Raw genomic sequence first — 20,054 nt, 5'->3', positions numbered from 1 at the left:
ATTGATTGTTTGCACTTTGTTCAATTTCTGATAAGCATTTGCATATTATTCCATTTCTTAAAAGGGGTAATATACTTATTTATTTGTGATTAGATATATATGTACAGTGAGTTATTTTGATCGATGTAATTAATGTTTACAATGAAAGTGAATTATATGGTGACTATAATTCCTGAATGTTTAAAACCTTGTAGATAATCTTTAATGTTACTGCAGGTTACAAATAATTGAACCTTGATACTGTGAAATTTTGGATATTGATACTTTGACCTTTGAAACTTGATATTTTAATGTTGTACAACATGACTGAACTGATGATGATTGAATTGATGATAGCTGATCTGAATAGTAGTTACTGCACTGTGACACTACTTTAGTTTAATTTGTGAGAGTTATCCTTAAAGGGCACGTGACATATATTTGGCCATTGTTTATAGGTCAGGTTTTTATATGGGACGAATCCAAAGACCAGGTCAGCGATTCCAGAACCCAGAGTGTTCCAGTGTTCACTGGATGGCGAGCCAACCCAAGATCCTAGGAGACGATATACATGTACACGCACACTCATTTGCACATTGATGGACTACAATCCTCTACTGTACAAGTAGTACGGTAGGACAGACAATCACACACACACTCCTTGTCAGATGAATTCTATGGGCCCCACCGGTACCATTTGGACTTAAAAAAGACTAATTCTTTTACTTGTGCACAATTTTATTTAATTCTATTTTTTTTTTGCTACTTTGGGGGAAATTTTTATACTTGACATTCTGTTAAAACCTGTTGTAATACTGTGTTGTTTACAAATTTCTTTTACAAGGCTTAACATCACTAAAGTACTTTTAAAGCCACATAACTGTGTTTGTCTGGTTTCTCTGCCATTCGTGTACCAGAGCTCTAAGAGTCGTTCTCAGTCTTCTGACACTAGCCCAAATTGCTTATTACTTTGGTAATTATCCATCGGTACTTTATGTAACTCCACGTAAGTGCTACATTAGCGTATTCTGTTTTACTTCCTTGTCCTTACTAGCCTAATGAGTCCCAGCTGTGTGCCCTCCTGTTCCTCGTTTCCTCATTGCCTGCCAGTGTATTTTAGTCGCCTGTCCAGTTAGTTCTTGTGGTCGTCCCGTCGTTATACCGTCAGTTCACCCTCATGCTTGTGTGGATCTCCCTGTGTTCCGCAGTTTAGTTTAGCTTGCTTGTAATGCTTGTTTTCCCCGTGCACAGCAAATAAAGCTGAGTATTTTTGAGTTCATCCCTCGAGTCCTGAGTCCTGCATTTTGGGTCCACCACTCCTGCTTGCCTGCCTTGCCACACAGCCAACCATGACATCAACCTTTCTGGAAAGTCTCAGGGTCCATTACATTCTGGATGAAAATAACACAGCATTTCATAAAAAAGAACATCATACCAACAGTCAAACATGGCGGTTGTAGTGTGATGTCTGGGCTGCTTTGCTGCTTATGGATAATTTGTCTCACTTGATGAACATGAATTCTGCTCCCTATCTGACAATCCTGAGGGAGAATATGAAGTTCATTCACTTTAGCTCACTCAGGTTATGCAACAGGATAATGATGCAGAAAGCCCACCTCTGGAAAATGAACAATTTTGCAAATGGTGTCGATTAGCACAGACTTTAGTCTGAGACTGATTGCTTGTACTTTCAGCATGGTTTATTGCAGACATGTTAACCCTGTTGTAACTGTGAAGGGCTCATACACTTCCACACTTGGGCAGAAATATTCACCCTAACAGTACTCTGAAAGGACAAGGGTAACAGAGGCAGATGAGACAGAAGGAGGAATTGACACTCAGGGAGCCAAACAAATGAGAATACACGAAAATAGGTACAGAAACAGAGACTTTAATGTAAGTCTTCGGTGGTTTCTTGTTAAATGTGTTTCCAAAGGCTGTGTAAAGCTAAGACTCATTGGGAAAAAAAATAGAGAAAAGGCTAAATAAAACCAAAGATTCAGAAAAAAAAACCCATAATAGGGCAGCAAAGGTCCAGAAAAACTGCTGCGCTAGTTCACCAGTCCTGTTTACTCTTTATACAAATGACTGTACAAACAGTTACCTAAGTAGCAATGAAATGCATATCAAATAAAAACATGGTAAAAGCACAAAAGCCATAAAAGAAACGTATAAAAGAGAAACACAATAAGTCTACACATCAGGTGCACGGTCACCTCTAGATTTCAGCCAAGATCTTTGTAACGGCGGATATGTAAAGCTAGTTCATATTCACGTAATATAACGTTTGTGCTTTTATTTTGGTAACTTCCTGTGTGACCGGAAGTGAATGATGTAACAGTAAACAACTTGATGTACAAAAAGACGGAGAAAACGGAAAACTAATGCTAACTGAGAAAGGGGAAGAATATGGTTAAATTGTACAAAAACGAATGGTTCTAGCTACAGTCGACAGGGGAACAAGGTTTGTAATGTATATGATTTAATTTGAGCAATCTGAAATGCATAATATGTATTATATAGTTTAATAGAAAACTGTTAGACCAGCGTAATGAGCGGTTAAAATAGTGTTACATGAATAATATGGTAATTGTTTTATTTGTTTGTCTAGCTCTTACGTTGGTTCGTTGTCTGATACACGGCAAGGAATAATAAAGGTCATTCAACAACCATCAGTTCTGGCCTTCTCAGTTCGACTGGATGCTACAATCTTGGCTGCACCAAGATTACCTGAGTAGATGATCTTAGTGCTCTAACAAGGACAATCTAAGGAATTCGATAAGGTAGCTCGGCGCTGTGTTGTTGATAATTTTAAAAGTAAGCAACAATATTTTAAATTGGATACGGTATTTAATGGGTGCAGTGCAGATCAGCAAGAACAGGGATAATAGAGGCAAACCTCCCAGTTCCAGTCAGAGGGCATGCCTAGCCTTAGAAATGAAATGCAGTTGGTAGAAGCTAGATCTATATACAGTGGACACTTGTTTATCAAATTTAAGAGCTATCCAGCAACACGCCCAAATTGCTAACAGTGTCAGAGATGGAACTGGCAAGGGAACCAAAGGCATTACGAAGTTGGCCGCGAGGGATATTACTATCAAATACCACGACTTCCGTTTTCTTATCATTTAAGATAAGAGAGTTTCCTAAGAGCCATTCTTTGACCTCACACAAACAGTGCAGAGACAGATCATCAGTTAGTTCAAAGTAGATCTATATATCATCGGCATAACAGTGAAAAGCGATATTGTATTTCTGAAAGATCGCACCTAGAGGGAGCATACAATCCCCCCACCCACTCTTGCCTTTGTCCTGTCCCAGCGGAGCACAGTGCAGCCTGCTAGCTGCACGCTAGCTTCAGGTACTCCTGGGTGAAGCCAGGTTTCTGTGATGATCAAGGCACAGCTTCTGGGTTTTATTTAAATTTATACATATATATATATATTTTTTATTTATCTGTTATCTATTTCTCTTTTCTTTTAATGTCTATTGACTTTGTAAAGGCAGATTCTGTGACAATCCTAGAGTCCACACCAAATTTAAACATGGGGACATTAAAGTTCATTCTATCTTATCATAAAGAGGAAATTAATATAATAAAACCATAGTTCAATATCTAGACAATGGCACCCGAGGAACTTTTAACATCACTGTTTTCGATCTGATTTTGTCTCCCTTTCTCCAGACGCAACATGTGTATCTCCCAATGTTTCCCTCTGTGGGGTTTTTCAGAGTCAGACTGAGCTCTCCAGTTTTCAGCGGGCAGTCATCCATCTCTGTTTGATCTCTATAATCCTTATCCTGTTCTTTAGGCTGGTCAGACACTTCTGGATACACATGAACCTTCCTGTTGTATCTGTCCTTCCACTCCACTTTAGCATCTTCAGGCAGTTTTTCTGTGGTTTTGAAGGGCAGCTGGACAGACTCCCCCATCTTCAGCTCCACCTCACAGACTGAGAGGACAACAAACACAACATGAGCTGTACAGACAGCAGCAGGTTTTCAGAGTTAGGATAGAAGCAGATCGGAGCAAAGGACAGAAATCTTTAAAGTCAAATGAGTTTTTAGAGCAATTGGAGATGATCAGAGTCTGATGGTGCTGTGATTTCTTTTACCTTATATCTTTGGTCTATGTGCATCAGAGTAAACTCTCCTGTCACAGCTGGTCTTGGCTCACAGCCAAGGGTTGCCTTTTTTGGCTGGATTTACAGTGAGGAAGACTGAGACACAGTATGGTGTAAGCAAGAAGTGTTTATTTGCCCATATAGCTTTAAGGCCATGACAATCACTGGCAGATTAAGCTTTCTCACAGCACAATCACTAAAACTGCAGTTCTACAAGAAAGAATAACTTTATGTATCCTGAGGGAAATTCTTTTGTCATGTACATGCTCAAAGCAGCAAGAGAGACAGAGGAATAGATGAATAAGATATACAATATATACAATAAGAATAGTAGTATACAGTAATATACAGTAGGATAGTGCAAGACATCGTATCAAATAACTCTAATGCACAAAGATTCCCCACAGTCCTTAACACACGCACACACACACACGCACACTGCAGCACTGACCTCTGACTTTAAGTTCCACTTCTTGTTTCTCCTTTAGGATGCAGGAATTGCTGTAGACGGTGCAGGTGTAGATGTTTGTGTCCCAGTCTGTGGGGTATTTCAGTTTCAGACTGAGGTCTCCAGTTTTCAGCAGGTCTTCATTCATCTGTGTTCGGTCTCTGTAACGCTGGTCCTGTTCTTCAGGCTGGTCAGACACTTCTGGATATACATGGACCTTCCTGATTTTTCTATCCTTCCACTCCACTTTAGCATCTTTAGGGAGGTTTATTGTAGTTTTGCAGGGCAGCTGGACAAACTCCACATCTGAATCAACCACCACCTGGGGGACTGAGAGGACAACAAAGAACAACATGAGTTGTTTGACTAGTTTCAGTCTGAAATATATCCGACTTCTCCACTGAACAAAGACAGTGCTGCATTTCTTCTCTGTCCAGTCAGTGGCAGAGATGACCATTTGCTAAAAGAAGTGGTATTGTCACATTTCCAGACTCAAAGCTTTACTTGCTGTCTTCGAAAGAGAATCAAGAACTTGTTCCATGAAGGGTGTCCTATGAAAGAAGTTAAACATATTTAGACTTTCAAGTTCAATTTCACTTCATGGGATGAAATGTTTCTCTTAGCCCAAGTAAGTGCAAAATTGTCAAAGTGAAAACCACTCAATATAACAAAACAATAGACAATGCAAGGTGATAAAATGCAAGCAATTTTTTGGAGATTGATTTTCAATCTGAAAAATAATCAAGTGTCCAAAACCTCTGGTATGACCCTGTCTGGATTATGACTCTGATACTGGATATTGGACTCAGAGTAGCAGAACTAGCTGCCGACTAGCCAAGAAGCTGGCTAGTCGGCAGTAGGGCTGGGTATCATCACTGATTTCTATAATCGATTTGATTCTGGTTCGTTTCAATTCAATTTTGACTCAAACAGTCAGAAATATTATAATTTGTCATCTTTAAGCACAGACAGTGTGTCCATGTATGTGCCGTCTGCACTTTGTGTTTACTTGTTTGTATGAAATCCGCTTACCTGCTCTCATTTGCTGTTTTAGCTGTTTGGTGGTTCGTGAAACCACCAAACAGCTAAAACAGCAGTGTGAGCTTTAAGCTGAGATTCTGGCGTTTCTGGTAAAATACATTCATATTTAAAAATCAATCCCGGATTTTACTGAATCGATATTGTGATATTCAAACTAAAATCAATTTTAAGCTGACAAGTTCACAGCTAACTGAGCTTGTTCACCAGATAACGTTGGGCCTACGAGGATACAGATGAGGAAGCTGACAATAGTCTTTCAGTAAAAAGTCTTTTTACATCCCAACAGCAGAAATATCTGCTGTTGGGATGTAATAGAAAAGTATATTGGACGTTGTTAAGTTAAAGTTGCTCTGTATTAAAAATGTGAGGAAGAAGAAGCAGATAGCGTACCTGGAGAGCAGGATTGCAGACTTGGAACAATGCACCAGGACAAACAATGTCATTGTTTCACCAACACCAACAAGAAACCAGCAGTGATCTTAAGGTTTGTAAACAGGAAGCTAAATGGATCTCATGTCTTCATGAATATATATGTAACAAATGCAATGTTGGCATAGCCAAGAAAGTGTCACGGTTCTGGGTCAGTTTGACCCAGTATTTTGAGTTGTTATGTTTTGGAATCTTTTCTTATAATGATGATTATGACTCTATGTTTCAGTTATTCTTGTTTAGGGATTAGTTCGTAGGTTTTTGTGTTCTCATGTTTATTGCAGGTTTAGTTCAGTGTCTAGTCTGTCTCTCTGTGTCGTGTCTGCGTTTTTGTTTAGTGGTGTCTTGTTTCCTGTTTTACTCTGAAGGTTCATGTTCCTGTCTTATGTCAGTGTTTCTAGCTGTGTTCCCCTTCTGTCTCTAATTCCTTGATGACTTCCTCAGTGTATTTAAGCCCAGTGTGTCTTTGAGTCAGTGTCAGATCGTCTGTTATCCTCACCTCGTATTTTCGTAGTTTCCCTTATTGTGACACTGAGTTTCATAGCCTGCTTAGTTACTCTGTGTTTATAGTTGTTCCATAGTTCCTTCACAGAGTGTCTTATAGGGCGGCCAGGGCAGACCTGAGTAGAGGCATCAGGAAAGCTAAGGCTGCCTATAGGAGGAGGATTGAAGATACTTTGCTGACAACGACCCCAGAAAAATGTGGCAGGGGATCAATCACATTACCAACTACAGAAGCAATAACCAGGCGACATCTAGGACTGATGCCTCGCTGGCTGAGGATCTAAACCGTTTCTTCGCCCGCTTTGAGACAACCAGGCCCTCAGCTGTCACACCACTTCCACCCGCCCCCAGCACTGGCACACTAACACTCAGGGAGCATCAAGTGAGGTGTGTTCTAAGGTCAGTGAATCCCAGGAAGGCGGCAGGTCCTGATGGAATACATGGAAAGGTTCTCAGAGCATGTGCTGACGAACTGACCGGAGTCTTCACTAAAATCTTCAACCTTTCCTTGTCATCAAACACCGTCCCGCCCTGCCTCAAAACCTCCACCATCATCCCCATCGCCAAGAAGACAGCTGTGGCCAGCCCAAATGACTACAGGCCTGTTGCACTTACGCCTGTAGTGATGAAGTGCTTTGAGAGACTGGTCTGTCAGCACATCAGGGCCGGTCTGCCTCCCACTCTGGACCCCCACCAATTTGCCTACAGGACAAATCGTTCCACCGAGGACGCTATCACCATAGCGCTCCACACTGCGCTGAGTCACCTGGAGCACCGAGGAAGCTATGTGAGAATGCTCTTTCTGGACTTTAGCTCAGCATTCAATCATATCATCCCGGAGATCCTGGTCCAGAAACTGTCTCACCTGGGACTCTCCACCCCCATCTGCCTCTGGATCAAGGACTTCCTGACAAACAGACCACAGTCTGTCAGACTTGGCCCCCATCTGTCCAGCACCATCACACTCAGCACCGGGTCTCCACAAGGATGTGTTTTGAGTCCCCTCCTGTTTACGCTCTACACATCCGACTGCTCCCCTACCCATCTCTCAAACACCATCATAAAGTTCGCGGATGACACCACAGTGGTTGGACTCATCTCAAGGGGGGATGAGTCAGACTACAGAGATGAGGTCAACAGCCTGACTGAGTGGTGTTCAGTTAACAACCTCCAACTGAACACCACGAAAACTAAAGAACTTATCTTCGACTTCAGGAAGGGCAGAGCAGACCCGGCCCCACTTTACATTCACGGGAACTGTGTGGAGAGGGTACACTCCATGAGGTTTCTGGGCGTGCACATCTCTGATGACCTCTCCTGGACTGCAAATACCACGGCGGTGGTAAAAAAGGCCCAGCAGCGTCTCCACTTTCTGAGAGTGCTCAGGAGGAACAACCTGCAGGTGAGGCTGCTGGTGACATTTTACAGAGCCACCATAGAGAGCATCCTAACGTACGGCATAACAACATGGTAGGGCTGCTCAATTAATCGAATTTTAATCACGATTACGATCTGGGCTTTCAACGATCATTAAAAATGATTGAGCCGATTATTAGCCCCTCCCTCATGCTTTACTCTCGCGCTGCTCCGTGTGGCAAATCAAGCGCACTGCTCTGCATTTCGAACACGCGTCACAACAATTAAGAGGACCCGAGGGAAGCTCGGAAAGCTAAGCAGAAGTTATTTGGAGAGGAGTGGACTGCCGTTGGTTGAAAAGAGAGGTAAAAAAAAAAAAAAAAAAACTTCAGTGGTGTGGAAACATTATGGGTTCGCGGAGTCAGACGTGGATCAAGTAGACACAGTGTGTAAACTTTGCTACCGTGTCGTAGCTGCACCACAGAGCAACACTGTTATCAGTATTTGCACACTATTTTATATTATTTTTTAAAGTCATTATTCGGTACATTGTTATTGTTAAACCTTTAAAGCCGGTCATCGCAGCATGCTCGTTTTGTATAACTATTTTTAAATCCCTGTAGAACCTGAACCGCTAAGCTAGCACAATAAATTTTTTCCATATGAAACCAGAGGAGTTGTACTTACATCTTATGCCATCAGCTTGTCCTCGGTCACGGTTTCCTTCCACATATAGCTTTGCAAAAATTGCATAAAAAGCTCTTGCAGGAACAAAAACATAATATTCCAGAAACAGGCTTTGCCGATCCGATCAGCTGTTCTTAACACTTCCCACATTGAAAAAGACGTCAACACGAACTATCGCAAGTGACGTCATTTTCGCGGAAAATTTAGTTTTTTACTTGTAGGCCTTAGAACTCGAATTGCACTGCTGGAAATAGTTTATTTTGATGCACATGCACATTCTTTGCAAATTTGCATCATAGGATTGTTTTTTGTTTTTCCTGCAGTATATAAAAATTGCTGTATCTCCAAAAATAAAACTATGAAGACACTCAAAATAAATTTCCTGTTGTTGTAAACTATTTTTTGCAACTTTTTTGTATTTAAAGTTTTGAGGGATAAACCTCTTAAATTTCTCCAAGTAGAAATATATGTAAAAAAACAAAACAAAAACGATTTTCAATTTTTTTGTAGTTTATTGCACTTTTTTTGCAATTAATGTAGTTACTATGGACTTAATGCATACATATTATTAAAATATGGGCTATAACAGTTGTATTGATGTATAGCAACTTGAAATGCTCCCACAAATGGCACTACAGCATGTAAAAAAAAAAAATATAAGCTCTGGTGGACTTGGTTCTATGGTAGATCTTAAAGGGTTAAATAAATATCGTCAAATAATCGTGATCTCAATTTCAGTGAAAATAATCGTGATTATCATTTTTGCCATAATCGAGCAGCCCTACAACATGGTATGCAGGGTGCTCAGCTGCGGACAGGAAAGTACTGCAGAGGGTCATCAACACAGCCCAGAAGATCACTGGCTGCTCTCTGCCCAGCCTGGAGGTCACTGCAAACTCTCGGTACCTCAGCAGAGCTGGCAATATCATCAAGGACCACTCTCACCCCAGCAACCAACTGTTTGAACTATTACCGTCAGGCCGACGGTACAGGTCACATAAAACCAGGACAAACAGATTCAGGGATAGCTTCGTTCCCAGAGCTATCACCGTAGTAAATAAGCACAAAAACAATTGAACCTGCTTAGCTACACCATACCGTCACTGTCATTATATTATGCTGCTATTCATACTGTCATTATATTAATGCTGCTATCCTGTATATATCGTACTTACTATTGTTTGAGTACTTACGATTGTTTTTTGTACTTTTTATATTTTACATTTATATTTATTATTGAATCTTGCACCAAGGGAGTGGCACTCCAATTTTGTTGTACTCTGTACAATGACAATAAAGGCTATTCTATTCTATTCTATTAGACAATAAAGGCTTGCCTTATTTTGGAAACCTAGTTCTGTCTCCACCGTGTCTGCTCTTGGGTCTACCTCATTCTTCACACCGGTGCACCCCGCCGTGACAGAAAGCCTCAAGAAATTGGGTAAAATTCAAAGCACTGCAAACTAAAACTAAGCTAAATGTAACACTGGAAGATGTGGAAAAATACCAGTGAGCAACATGAACTGGACTATAAACAAGGTGACACGCATCCACACTTAAAGCACACAATTAAAATAAGTGATCTGGACAAAATAGCTGCATCACTCAGACGATTGCTGAATATAATCAACTCCAACTTAAAACATTTGAATATATGAATCACAATATATCAGGTTTTAAAAACATCTAAGAATTAGGGATGCAGTCTTCAGATCAGGGACTAAAGCAGGCCTCAGACTGCCAAGAACTGACCTCTCCCAAACTCACCTGAAGCATGAAGACTAAGCTGGTGTAATGGAAATCTGAAATAGACTGAGCTACACACAAAAAACCCATTCCCTTTCAGGGCTCTAGAGTGTGATCAATTTGTTCGCATATGCGACTTATTTCTCAGTGGTGCAACTAAAAGAAAATCGTAGGTCGACCAGCCTTTCGAGTAAAAAAAAAAAGGAAAAGAAAAAAAGTTTTTTTTAGAGTCTCAGCAACTCTGAAAATCTAAATGTGGTCAACAACAAACACACATTATGCCCCTATCGTGGTCTAAACCAATCAAAGGTAGTCAGGGGTGGGACCTCTCTGATTGGTCGTGGTCCAGACAGTCCTGTCAGCCTACATGTGTGTATGTTTGAAAGTGCAGGCGGATAGACAGAGGTGAGTAGTAGGCTGGGTTTCAATAATTGATTTAAAATTATTTTAGCTTGAATAAAGCAATATTAATTCATTAAATCCTGAATTCATTTTTCAATGTAAATTAATTTTGCCAGAAGCTCTGGGAGCTCACAAAACTATTTCAACAACCACCAAAATAGCTAAAACAGTAAATGAGAGCAGGTAAACAGATTCTACACAAAGACAAACACAGAGCTTTCTGGCATGTTTGTGCCATCGGGGCTAAAAGTCGACATCTCACTGATTCTGAGCTGCAGGTTTTGTCCCTCTCCGACCAAAATGTACTTCAAGAACAGTTCCCCATCTCAAATCTCTGTTTTCTGCACAATTTTTCTTCTTATTACGCACCAGTCTACCATTGGATACAGCACTGTTTTTCTTCTTTTCCCCAAAAATGTTTAATAATAACGAAATTAAAACTTTTCAAAATTATGCCAAATTGCAAAACTCTTAGCTCAAACCTCTGTAACATTACTCTGCTTCACTTCAGCAGCATCAGGTAATGTTCATATGTTGATTCATGTTTTTCTTCAGTCTTTGTTCTTCTGCAGAATATTTTTAAGGCGGTTATCTGTTATAAAGCTGGCAACATGATGCACTGCATTTACTATGGTGAGTGTGGAAAGACCATGGCCGGCAATACTGCATGTGTGACTGCTGCTAATACAATACACAGTGTATCCAGAATGCTGTGATAAAGGCACTGCCCAAGTGTCCCCTCTTCCCACTGCCTCAGACGATGATTAAGTTTATCATTGTCTACAATATTGCCAAAGCACTTTAAGCACAACCACTTTTTCAGTAACTTATCTTTCTTGTAGAAATGTGCTTCAAATAAAGAACTTTGTGTTGACAAGATTGTTAGTTAATCATTTACAAATCAATATTGTCTGTATGGATGGCAATTTCCCCCTGAAAAAGTGCAAATGTGAAAATGCGGTGTTAATTGATGTGGTTGAAAAATCTGGGTGCACCGAAGCAAAAGGTTATTCAACAGCCATCGCTTTATATGGCTTTAATATGGCTTTATATGGCTTTATATGGCTTTCCAAAACGGTCGGATAAAATGTTTTTAGTATCATCAGTAACTGACCCATTATTTTTAGTTGTTGTATTGCAATAACTCTCATTGCTGCATTTCTAGTTAAAAAATTAAAAAAGATTGTTTACAAAGGTCAAAAATGAGTATGATTTCAAATCCAAGGCAAAACTATGTACGCTCTGACCTCTGACTTTAAGCTCCACTTGTTTCTTCATTAAGATGTTTTCCCCCCAGCTGTAGACGGTGCAGGTGTAGGTGTTTGTGTCCCACTCTGTGGGGTATTTCAGGGTCAGACTGAGGTCTCCAGTTTTCAGCAGGTCTTTATTCATCTCTGTCCGGTCTCTGTAATCCTGGTGCTGTTCTTCAGGCTGTTCAGAGCCGTTCTGATACACATGGACCTTCTTGTTGTTCTCCGTCCACTCCACTTTAGGGTCTTTTTTTATCAGACGAACTCTGATTTTGCAGATCAGCTGGACAGACTCCACCCCTGAATCCACCTCCACCTGGGGGACTGAGAGGACAACAAAGCACAACATGAGCTGTACAGGCAGCAGCAGGTTTTTCTTCCTCACCAGTTGCAGGTAGATTACAGCAGAAGCTTTCTACATTTTGGATTGGAGTGGAGAAAGATTACACACTCCTGGGCAAGTGAGGCTGGTGATACTTCTTTTATCACATCCTACTTATGTCTTTTCTGCTGTGGCTTCAATCAATAAAAAAAAATATAGAACAAAGTTGGACATTGAAAATCAGAGTGACAGTCTTAAAACTCCACCCCCAGGTTTCAGAAGATCTGCAGCAACAAGCAGGCTCACACCAGTCTTTCTAACACTTCCTGTTGTTTAACAAGTATCCTCTAACTTTAGAGAGAGATGATTTTCACAAACAAGGGTGATGTGCACTGTCAGTAGAAGCATAGCAGAATACAAGTGCATGCATGAGAGGCAGACAGGTGGAAAGGTGAACATGGAAGTAGCAGAAGTAGTGCAAGTAGATGAGTTTAACTACCTGGAGTCAGCCCTTGAAAGGAATGGACAGTGCAAAGGGAGGTGATAAAGGAGAATGCAGGCGGGGTGGATTGGGTGGAGATCAATATCAAAGGTGATTTGTGACAGAAGGAGAACAGCAAGACTGTTAGGGGTGGATGCTGGAAGAGGGGGAGATGTAGGAAGATAACCTGCTGTGGCAACCTTTAAAATGAGCAGCCAAATGAAGACAAAGTAATCTAATCTAGGTAATTAATTAACGTGTATAGCCTCAGTATATTCATTCAGCGAAAAAGATCTGGCACAGACACAAAGTGCCTCATTTAACTGAGAGTCAAAGTGAACAAAGGCAGTTTGATGGCACGACTTGGTCTCAATATAAAGATTCCTGCAGAAGCACAACATTTTTCCCATTCCCCATTTTCCCATCAGTGAATGGTCACAAGTTAATATTATATGAAATACAAGTGAAAACTAAGTACACACTGACCTCTGACTTTAAGCTCCACGTGTGTGTCGTGTGTGTCATTCAGGATTTTTTCTCCCTCCTTGTTGTAGACGGTGCAGGTGTAGGTGCCTCTGTCCTTGTTTGTGGGGTATTTCAGGATGAGACTGAGGTCTCCAGTTCTTAGCGGGTTGCGCTTCATCTCTGTTCGCTCCCTGTATGCTGGGCTTTGGTCTTCAGTCCTATCACAACCATTCTGGTGCACATGGACTTTGTTGTTGTATCTGTCCTTCCATTCCACTTTAGCATCTTCAGGTAGTTTTTTTGTGTTGGTTTTGAAAGGCAGCTTTACAGACTCCACCCCTGACTTCACCTCCACCTGACAGTCTGACAGGACAACAAACAACATGAACTGTACAAACAGCAGCAGCAAGTTTTCAGAGTTTTAAAGAAAGCTGAAGGACAGGAATTGTTTCAGCCTCTGGACTTTTGAGTGACCGTTAAGGAGCCACCAGGGGACACTTGTTAACCATTAGTGTGTCTGGCACGAGAGACTCACCTGACATGAAATAGTGTTGAAAACTATATATGAGACTGAGACCCCCAAAAACCACCAGAACAGGAAGAACTACGACAGCTGTGGCCCAAAGTGGAAGTTTTTCTGTGGAGAAACAAAAAATAAATGCATAAATAAATTATGACCTTTGAATTCTGAAGTTAATCTGAGCCACTGTCCACCAGCTCTGACCTCTGACATAGTGCAGCTCTACTTTCTGTCTCAGGATGTCTTTGTCCCTGTAGATGGTGCAGATGTATCTCCCACTGTCTCTCTCTGTGGGCTGTTTCAGGGTCAGACTGAAGTCTCCAGTTTTCAGCAGGTTTTCATTCATTTCCATTCGGTCTCTGTAAAACTTGTCCTGTTTCATAAGTTTGCCACCTTTGTTTGAATACTCCTGAACTATCACGAGTTCTGGGTCAGAGCGAGTCCACTCCACTCTGGTGTCCTCAGGCAGGTCAGGTTCAGTTTTGCAGGGCAGGATGACAGACGCTGAGCCTTCCTCCACCTTCACCTCCATGGGGTGATCTGAAAGGACAAGAAACCACAATATCAAACATAGGACCAATAGCAGTCACACTCATGGCAAATGACAAGTTTCTGCATTTCTGACCTCTGATTTTACAAATGTGGATCCCTACTCTTTGCTTTGAGTGATAACTAAACTGGAATTTATGAACTGGTGCTACAGCTACAGACAATTGAGGGATCATAATGAATGTTTCAGTGTTTTAAAAGAAATCTTGAATTTTTCCTCATGGACAATATGTAAAAAGTCTACTGAGATTTGTCTCCCTGAGAAGAGAAGACAACTCTGCAGACCTAAAAGAATGTAATGCCATATACCACAGAGGCTGTATCAATAAGATCTTATTTGAGTTCACTTTCTTGCTCATGTTTTGTTGTTTCATCTTAAGGTTAGGTCCATTGTAAATCTTTCTGTTAGGTTAATCAAGACTTTCAGAACTATTCAGAAAAAACTTGGCTTTTCTTCTTGCTTAAAGCACTTTGAATCACCTTGTTGTTGAATTGTGCTATACAAATAAACTTGCCTTGCCTTGCCTTGCTTTTGGGACTATTTGAGCTTTATCTACTGTACTGACTTTTACTCTTTCATTACAGCAGGTTTGACCTTTGACGTGCAGCTGGATGTCACTCAGTCTATGTTCTTCTCCTCCAGCACTGATGGAACAGGTGTAAATACCGCTGTCAGTCAGTTTGGGTTTCCTCAGAGTGAGACTGAAGTCTTTTGTGTTTAGTGCATAACGACTCATTGATGTGCGCCCAGTGTAGCGCTGGTTTTGCCCTTTGAGATCGTCTCCTCCTTTTCCTTGTAGGTGGACAGATTTGGGATTGAGGTCACTGCAAGTCCACATCACTGTGGGATTGTTCTCGGGTATAGAACCTTTGTAAACATAGGGCAAGAGGACAGAATTCTCCCCCTCATATACCTCCACCACCACAGCCAGAGCATGCTGGGAAACTGTGAAGACACAAAAACAGAAATCAAAGGAATGTTTGGGTTTGGTTTAGTGTTGAAATAGTAGATGACAAGTAACATTATCTTTAGGGAACATTTTACAAAGAATGTTAATCTTTACATATTTAAATAGAGTGAAAAGGCTGCTGTGTCTGAAGGACCTCTCGATGTATCAAGAACAGTTTAATGCTCCTCAGCACAGATTATCCAAGTGTCCTTTTCTGTCCTGAATGGATGAACACATTCTCCCAAAACACTCCTAAGGAAGAATTTGGGTTAGGTCCCAGCTGCAAAAATGGACCACTAGGAGCAGAAATAGCTTTAAATGATCAACTAAAAATATTCCAACAGGCAGAGATGTAGTCAGTGTTGGGGAGTAATGGAATACATGTACTGGCTTGACACATTTAAAATACACAATATGAGAAACTCTATTCCGTTACAGTTAACGTTTAAATAGGTGGTAATCAGTTATCAGGTAACAAGTTCGGGCGCAGGTTTAGCTCAGTTGGATGAGCATGTCTTCAGGATCTCCAAGTATTAACATGCTGTTTTTAGACTTGGTGGATAGCATTAACAACCTGTTAGCTGCAAATAATCATGTGCAGTTTCACATGATTATTAACAGACAAAAAGAAAACATATTACTGATACAAAAATAGTTTTCTAAACAAGATCGCTGCAAAAAGTGCAGCCTTACCTAATGTCCACCCTACTGTTACTCATTTTATATTATGATTTAGGCTTAGAGTACTACCGTATCAAAGGTTGGCAGCTGAGCTGGTTCATGCATCTTACAAGGATGCCTCCAAACGGAGGTTTTTCTAGGCATGTCCTAATGGAGGAGGACCAGGGCAGAACTAGGACTCGCAGCTTCAGTTAAGAGTGAGAAGAAAATAAAAATGCGTTCACGTTTGCAGTTTTGTCTTGTTCTACAATATTTGAAAGTTTAAAAAACAAACACTACATTTTTGGAAATATTAATGGGTTTTTTCTTATTTGTTTGTTTGTTTGTTTGTTTAGCCCAGGACTCTGCAGTCTATTTACACCTACAGGCCAGTGGACACTCTTTCAATGATGATGATGTCCACATCCTGGACAGGGAGGAACGCTGGTTTGAGCGCAGAGTCAAGGAGGCCAATTACGTGAAAAGGGAAAGACCATCTCTGAATCAAGGAGGGGGCCTAAGGGTACATCTTTCGCCATCTTACAATGCTGTGATTGCAGCCATTCCCCAACTCTGAATGCTACTCATGGCCATTGATCAGTGGGTTTTGGTCAGTGGTTGTTGGTCATGAGATTTTGCATAATTAAGATTAACGAACTGACCTCCCAGCCCATTGTTCCTCAGTGGGCTGGTTTCAGTCATTATGCAAATGTACTGGTTGGGGAAATAAGGTTGAGGAAACCTGCAGTCAGCTGAGACCAGTGTTGGTCAAGTTACTTGAAAAAAGTAATCAGTAACTAATTACTGATTACTTCCCCCCAAAAGTAATCCCGTTACTTTACTGATTACTTATTTTCAAAAGTAATTAATTACTTAGTTACTTAGTTACTTTTTAAAAACACGATTTACAACCTGAAGAGGTGATAAAGCGATAGATCTTTCAGCCCAATTCTACTTTTTCTGCATAATCCATCATACAAAATGTAATCAAATGGAAAAGTCTCTTTTTAAAACTTTTATAGTTTTATTAATTTTAATCTTTTAACTTTATGCATCAAGCAAAAATTGAATTATATGCAACATTCTCTGACTGGAAGAAATTTGTTTAATATTTAAACTTATTTTCTGCACATTCCAGCACATAAAATATATTTTTTTTGTGTTTACACTCACTCTTTCAAATAGATGCAAGTAAAACACAGCAGAAAATAAATAAAATCAAAGACTCAGCGGTCCTGTTGCTCTATTTTCACCTGTAAAGCAGGAGTTGGGTAGGCGGAGGTTTACCCTGGTGCAGGTGTGCCGCAGCGGTCAGTGGAAGGATACGGCAGTTTCTCTGTGAATTTCCCATTACGTCGTAGCTACTCGGAGCTTGCTTGGAAGTTTAGGGGGTTTTTCGCTGTAAAAAGATGTTTTCTTCCCACGCACAACGGACACTAATGTTTTTGTCACTTTTTATGGAATCAAACTCAAAGTAAGGTCAGTACTTCCACACTTTAAACGCTGCACGCTCATACTCTCTCCCGTACTCGATATGTGATCCATTGTTGATCTGCACACAGCTGTTGTCATGACCGTCGCACTCGCTTACGTCACTGTCATGAGACATTCTCGCAAAAAAATCACGGTTTTAGTAACGCAGTAACGCAGCGTTCCTACGGGAAAGTAAAGGTAATCTAATTACCGTTTTTGCAATAGTAATCCCTTTCTTTACTCGTTACTTGAAAAAAGTAATCGGATTACAGTAACGCGTTACTGCCCATCTCTGGCTGAAGAAGTCACTTGGATGAGTGACGAAACATTTCTCCCGCAAAACGCTACGTCCAGATGAACAGAATCAACTTTTGGAGATTTACTTTCCTGGATGATTAAGAATGCATCAAGATGCCTTTAAAGAGATTTTAAAGTTTATCCCGATTTCGTTATTTATGTCTGTTCTTATATAGCAGCCTTTATTATGAGCATTACTTTTGTTCTGTGTCATTTGGAACAGTGTCAAAGTAGTATTTACTGTAAATCACTGGTATGTAACACCGAAATAACTCATGTGGTCAAGTATCTTCTGTCACTGTCTGTTTATGTTTGACTTCAGGAGGCAGACTATAAACAACCCCATGAAATTGTTAATCAAACTCTCTTTTCTGCTCTTTTCACCAGTAATCAATTCAGTAATTATTAATTTGTATTCTATATTATATTATCTGACTTTTTGACAGAGCCCAGACACAAATCTGCAAGTGTGTCCACGACTCTCCAACATACTTTTAAGTGAAGTTTAGTCTGCACTGGGTTTTTGTTGTCGCTTTGTTTTAGACTGTTACTGTTTCTGACTTCCTGCCCAGCTAAACTATGCATGTTGACGGTGCTTCTTTGAAAAAGATTTTTACTTAAACAACTTAGTTTTATTTTCTGGGAAGTTAGTGAAACGCTGCGGTGAAATCAAACTTTTCAGAGGGAATCAGTTCCGGTTACCGCATCAGTGGTAGTTTGCGAGATTAAACAGGAAATAAACAATCCTCACAGTTCTGAACAAAAAAAAAGAAAAGCTTTCGATTTTAACATTCCAGTCAGTCACACTTCGGTAACAATAGCAGATATAGATGGCCACTTCATTGCATGTTCCTGTCACCTGTCTGAGAATGATGTTGTGATATAAAGGATTATCGGACCTGTCAATAAAGCCTTTTATCTCAGATCTGCAGCCATGACCTGTGTCACCGAGCTAGCTTAGCACGGCTAGTTAGCCTCTCCCAGGCTCAAACTTTCAACACAAAGTCGGTCCAGACTTTCTCACACCACCCCTCGCTCTCTTACAAATAAAGCCATCATTACATCGGTAATTTCACACACTGCGTGTATATACCTGTGCGATAAAACTTCGGTCTGAGTGCAAGATAAACATTGTTTACATAAAGTATATAAGAGTTTCTTACCGCTCGTGAGGAGCAGGAGCAACAGCAGCATCTTCAATCTCCTGCAAGAAACAGCAACCAGTTAAATCCAAATACTTCTCATTGTTGCTCTTAATATTTGGGGATTTATATCTCATTTGGAGCCGTCGATAAAAGACAGTGGAGGGAGTAACACCAGCTATACTGTTTACTTGCGGTTTCACGTGAACAACTCTTCACCCTCCTGCCCTCTGGGAGGCACCACAGGAGCCTCCGGACTAAGACCACCAGGTACCGGAACAGCTTCTTCCCCACAGCTGTCAGACTCCTGAACTCTGCCTCCTGACATCTGACCCACGTTAAACTCATGGACTGGACATACACACACCCACAATGGACAACTGTACCCTCAAACACACAATAATAACATGGACTGAACCACCACTCACAACCACTAGCTCTTTATATAGCCTCTGTAGAAACTATCTACACCCTCACTTATCTTAACTGCACTACTGTATAGCCCTGTGTAAATAATCATTCTGTACATTCGATAATCTTTAATCCTACAACTGTTTACAACTTGCATAGTTCCCATTTCTGTATATCTCAGATTTCTGTAAAGTTATTTATTTCATATTCTGTATAGTTTTTCATATTTATATCCTGTTCATAGCCTGTACATAGCTTGTACTCACTACAGCCTGTACATACTTAGTTATAGAATATTCACAACATACTTCATACCGTGTACATTATAACATACCATAATAGACCCATTTCTGTAATATACTTACATATCTATACTATTGCTAATATATATTGTAATATATCTATATCACTAAAGCACTTCTGGATGGATGCAAACTGCATTTCGTTGCCCTGTACCTGTGCATTTGCAATGACAATAAAGTTTAATTCTATTCTATTCTATTCTAACAACAGTGTCCTGTCTTCCAGGTTAACTGGTTATTACTTTCACTGGCATATGTATTATGCCAGAGGTATAATATTATGTATTATACCTCTTATCTCCAAACTAAACTCTCAGCGCCCTGAACTTGTTTATTGATTAAACTTACGATAAAACATTACAAATACACTTACTCAGCAGTGGCGTGTTGTAATGCAGTGTATCGCCGCATGGTGGCGTCTCTTGTGTCATGACTGGTAGGTTACCCTCTTTTTTATTCTTCTTCGTTGTGTACGCGGACTAGTGTGCTCTCGTGTGTGGTAGAGCTGGCGCTTTT

The 20,054-nt window shown here is 40.5% G+C and overlaps 1 protein-coding gene across 1 annotated transcript; it reads right to left on the bottom strand.

Moving 5' to 3' along the window:
* Window positions 1-2,353: 2,353 nt before the first annotated feature.
* On the bottom strand, window positions 2,354-19,046 carry LOC113015678 (uncharacterized). Its single transcript, XM_026157795.1, has 9 exons — window positions 19,017-19,046; window positions 18,847-18,887; window positions 14,899-15,249; window positions 13,959-14,294; window positions 13,770-13,871; window positions 13,256-13,597; window positions 11,964-12,290; window positions 4,555-4,881; window positions 2,354-3,932 (listed from the first exon to the last, which is right to left on the bottom strand). Exons 2-9 carry the CDS (start codon window positions 18,875-18,877, stop codon window positions 3,589-3,591), a joined length of 2,160 nt encoding a protein of 719 aa, XP_026013580.1. The 5' UTR covers window positions 18,878-18,887; window positions 19,017-19,046; the 3' UTR covers window positions 2,354-3,588.
* Window positions 19,047-20,054: the final 1,008 nt, after the last annotated feature.

The sequence above is a fragment of the Astatotilapia calliptera genome, chromosome 3, assembly GCF_900246225.1.
Source record: "Astatotilapia calliptera chromosome 3, fAstCal1.2, whole genome shotgun sequence".
Lineage (NCBI taxonomy): Eukaryota > Metazoa > Chordata > Actinopteri > Cichliformes > Cichlidae > Astatotilapia > Astatotilapia calliptera.
The sequence above is the reverse complement of the archived record's forward strand: the minus strand, read 5'-3'. Positions and strand labels throughout refer to the sequence as shown.